Below are 2,555 nucleotides of genomic sequence, written 5' to 3'. Positions count from 1 at the left end.
TATACATTTACTTAACTTGTGGTTTTAGTTCCTGTTGGTTTTACCTTTATTTTTCGCTGCCGTATAAACTGCCTTTTAAACAAATTAAAACCTTATCACTAATCATGTTGATAGTGGTGCTTTTATGACTTTAATTAATGGCTTAGTTCAACATAATTAAGGGCTAAATCCTAATCAAATGGACTTTTATGTATGCTAATTTTTGAATGATCACAGTATTTCGGATGTCATAAAAAAAAAGTTCTAGAATGGTTGACGTCACACTCACTCAAATTAATGGTGCTAGCTCTCTCTCACTCGACAGTCAATATTACCCTCATCTCTCTCTCTCTCTCTCTCCTATACATACATATATATGGTGGTAGATATATATAAAAATCACATATCACCTCTCACTTCTGGGTTCACCTACAACAAAATACTTTATTCATTGTAAAGCTGATCTTGTCCGTACAATGGACATAAACAAGAAAGAATTGGTGGAAACCCTAACCAAAGGCAGAAATTCTGCAAAGAAGCTGCAGAATTTACTTACCCAGAAAGTTAATGATGATGGGTTGGTTTCTGTTGATGATCTCGTGACTGAAATATCTCAATCTTTCTATGGTGGCCTTTTGGTGTTGAATTCTTCCAATTCCGGTGAGGTCAGTAGGGTTCCGGTGAGTTCCCATGCGATCAGTTCGGCTTGTTCCGATGACCAGATACCGAAAGTTCACACCGGGAAGACACCGGAACCGGTTGCGAAGGGTCGGAGAGGCGGTTACAAGAGAAGGTACACATAATATGCTTGCAACTTTTGTTGCAAACAAATGTACACCTACGTGCTTTGTCATGCATGTGTAAATTGTTTGATTCAACACAACATGTTTTGTTTATTAGTTTAAGGTTTTGCAGAAAGATCGTAGGTTCGAGAATGGAGGTTAGTGAGACCATTGAAGATGGTTATGCATGGAGGAAATATGGACAAAAGGAGATTCTCAATTCTGACTTCCCAAGGTATTTTCTCCTTAAAAAAAATTAACACAGGTGTTACATTAGCAAAAACACTAACGGGGTTAGGGTTCAATTAGTTTGGCAGTGCTATCAGCTAATAAGTTGAAAGTTGGAAGTGGTTTGGTACAAATCGAAAGTTGAGAGTGTTATCGGCCAATCGGGTAAAGTTTGGGTTATTTAAATCCAATATCTCTTGATAAATAAGACGGTTATATAATACATATGTAACCAGCGGGTGGAAGTTGGCTACAAAGTCTATTTTTCCTACAAAGTGTACAAAGTCATAAAACACCACAATTTCAGCCATAAAACACACTCAAACCCCACAAATAATAAAGTGAAGAATACTAAAACACTATATTTGTGGGTTTTGTGTTGTGTTTTGGATGATAAGGCTTTCATTTTCGAATGAATAACATTAGTGTGTTTTATGTTGATTATCATGTTGTGTTTTATTTTCATAGTTATGGTGTGTTTGAAGTTTTTATGGACTGTTAGGGTTTGGATATTGTGTTTTAGTGATCTTCACTCTGTTATTTGTGGGTTTTGAGTGTGTTTCATGGCTGAAATTGTGGTGTTTTATGACTTTGTACACTTTGTAGGAAAAATGGACTTTGTAGCCAAACCCCACTCTCTCTACCCAAAATCAGCAAAAAACATTACGTACAAATATATTATGTATATGACTATGTTTTAATTAACATTGTTTAGGAAATTTTATTTTAAAACTTGTATTTTGATTGCAGATGTTATTTTAGGTGCACACACAAGCAAGTTTATGGGTGCAAAGCATTAAAACAGGTTCAGAAGTTAAAAGATGGATCCAACATGTTCCAAATCATTTATTTTGGCCATCACACTTGCCCACCTCCAAATATTACTTCCTCTCACCCTAGAAGAGGACTTGACCTTGATTGTAAAAACTCTAAGAACCACCACAGTTTACCAAACAACCCCTCTACTATTACAAAAAGCCACATTGACCCCTCCGCAAAACAAGATGATCTAACTAACAAGGTTTCATCTGTCAATGGTGCACAATCATGCCCTGCTTTGGTTTGGAAAGAGATATTGCTAGATGAATTTGAATGCTTCAAGAATGATGGAAGTTTAAGTGACATGTCATTTGATGATATTGTTTTTTCTTAGTTTGTTTTTGGTAGGTTGAATTAATCAACTTTGAGGCTAAGTTAAAATATGTAACTTTTATTTGTAATCATTTCAAATTTTGTTATTAATTATGATTTAGTACGACTTAAGAAGTTAAAAAAAATACTTTTGTGGTTTTTAACGGACAGGGTACAATGAACCCAATTATAGTGGTGATTGATTTCAGTCGTACAAATAAAAAATGATAAAAATGTAAATTTAAATGTTTTTATTTGATTATGTACAAAAAAAAGTCCTCTTGGGAATTCCTTTTGTGTGGTTTATTTCACTTTCAATCGACGTGTTATATTCTTTATTATCTCATATTGCTTTATTTAACAACCGTGATGATCTATAAAAGTTGTGAGAAATGTATTTATAAAGTAAAAGTTAGGTCTTGGACTCTTTGGGAC

At 34.4% G+C, this 2,555-nt stretch overlaps 1 protein-coding gene across 1 annotated transcript; it reads left to right on the top strand.

The window, feature by feature from the left end:
* Window positions 1–366: 366 nt before the first annotated feature.
* On the top strand, window positions 367–2,247 carry LOC110904964 (probable WRKY transcription factor 54). The gene is made up of 3 exons (XM_022150826.2): window positions 367–772; window positions 895–996; window positions 1,740–2,247. Exons 1-3 carry the CDS (start codon window positions 456–458, stop codon window positions 2,140–2,142), a joined length of 822 nt encoding a protein of 273 aa, XP_022006518.1. The 5' UTR covers window positions 367–455; the 3' UTR covers window positions 2,143–2,247.
* The last annotated feature ends 308 nt before the right edge of the window (window positions 2,248–2,555 follow it).

Source organism: Helianthus annuus, chromosome 14 (assembly GCF_002127325.2).
Source record: "Helianthus annuus cultivar XRQ/B chromosome 14, HanXRQr2.0-SUNRISE, whole genome shotgun sequence".
Classification (NCBI taxonomy): Eukaryota; Viridiplantae; Streptophyta; class Magnoliopsida; order Asterales; family Asteraceae; genus Helianthus; species Helianthus annuus.
Note: the sequence above shows the minus strand (reverse complement) of the source record. Positions and strands in the feature narration are given on the sequence as shown.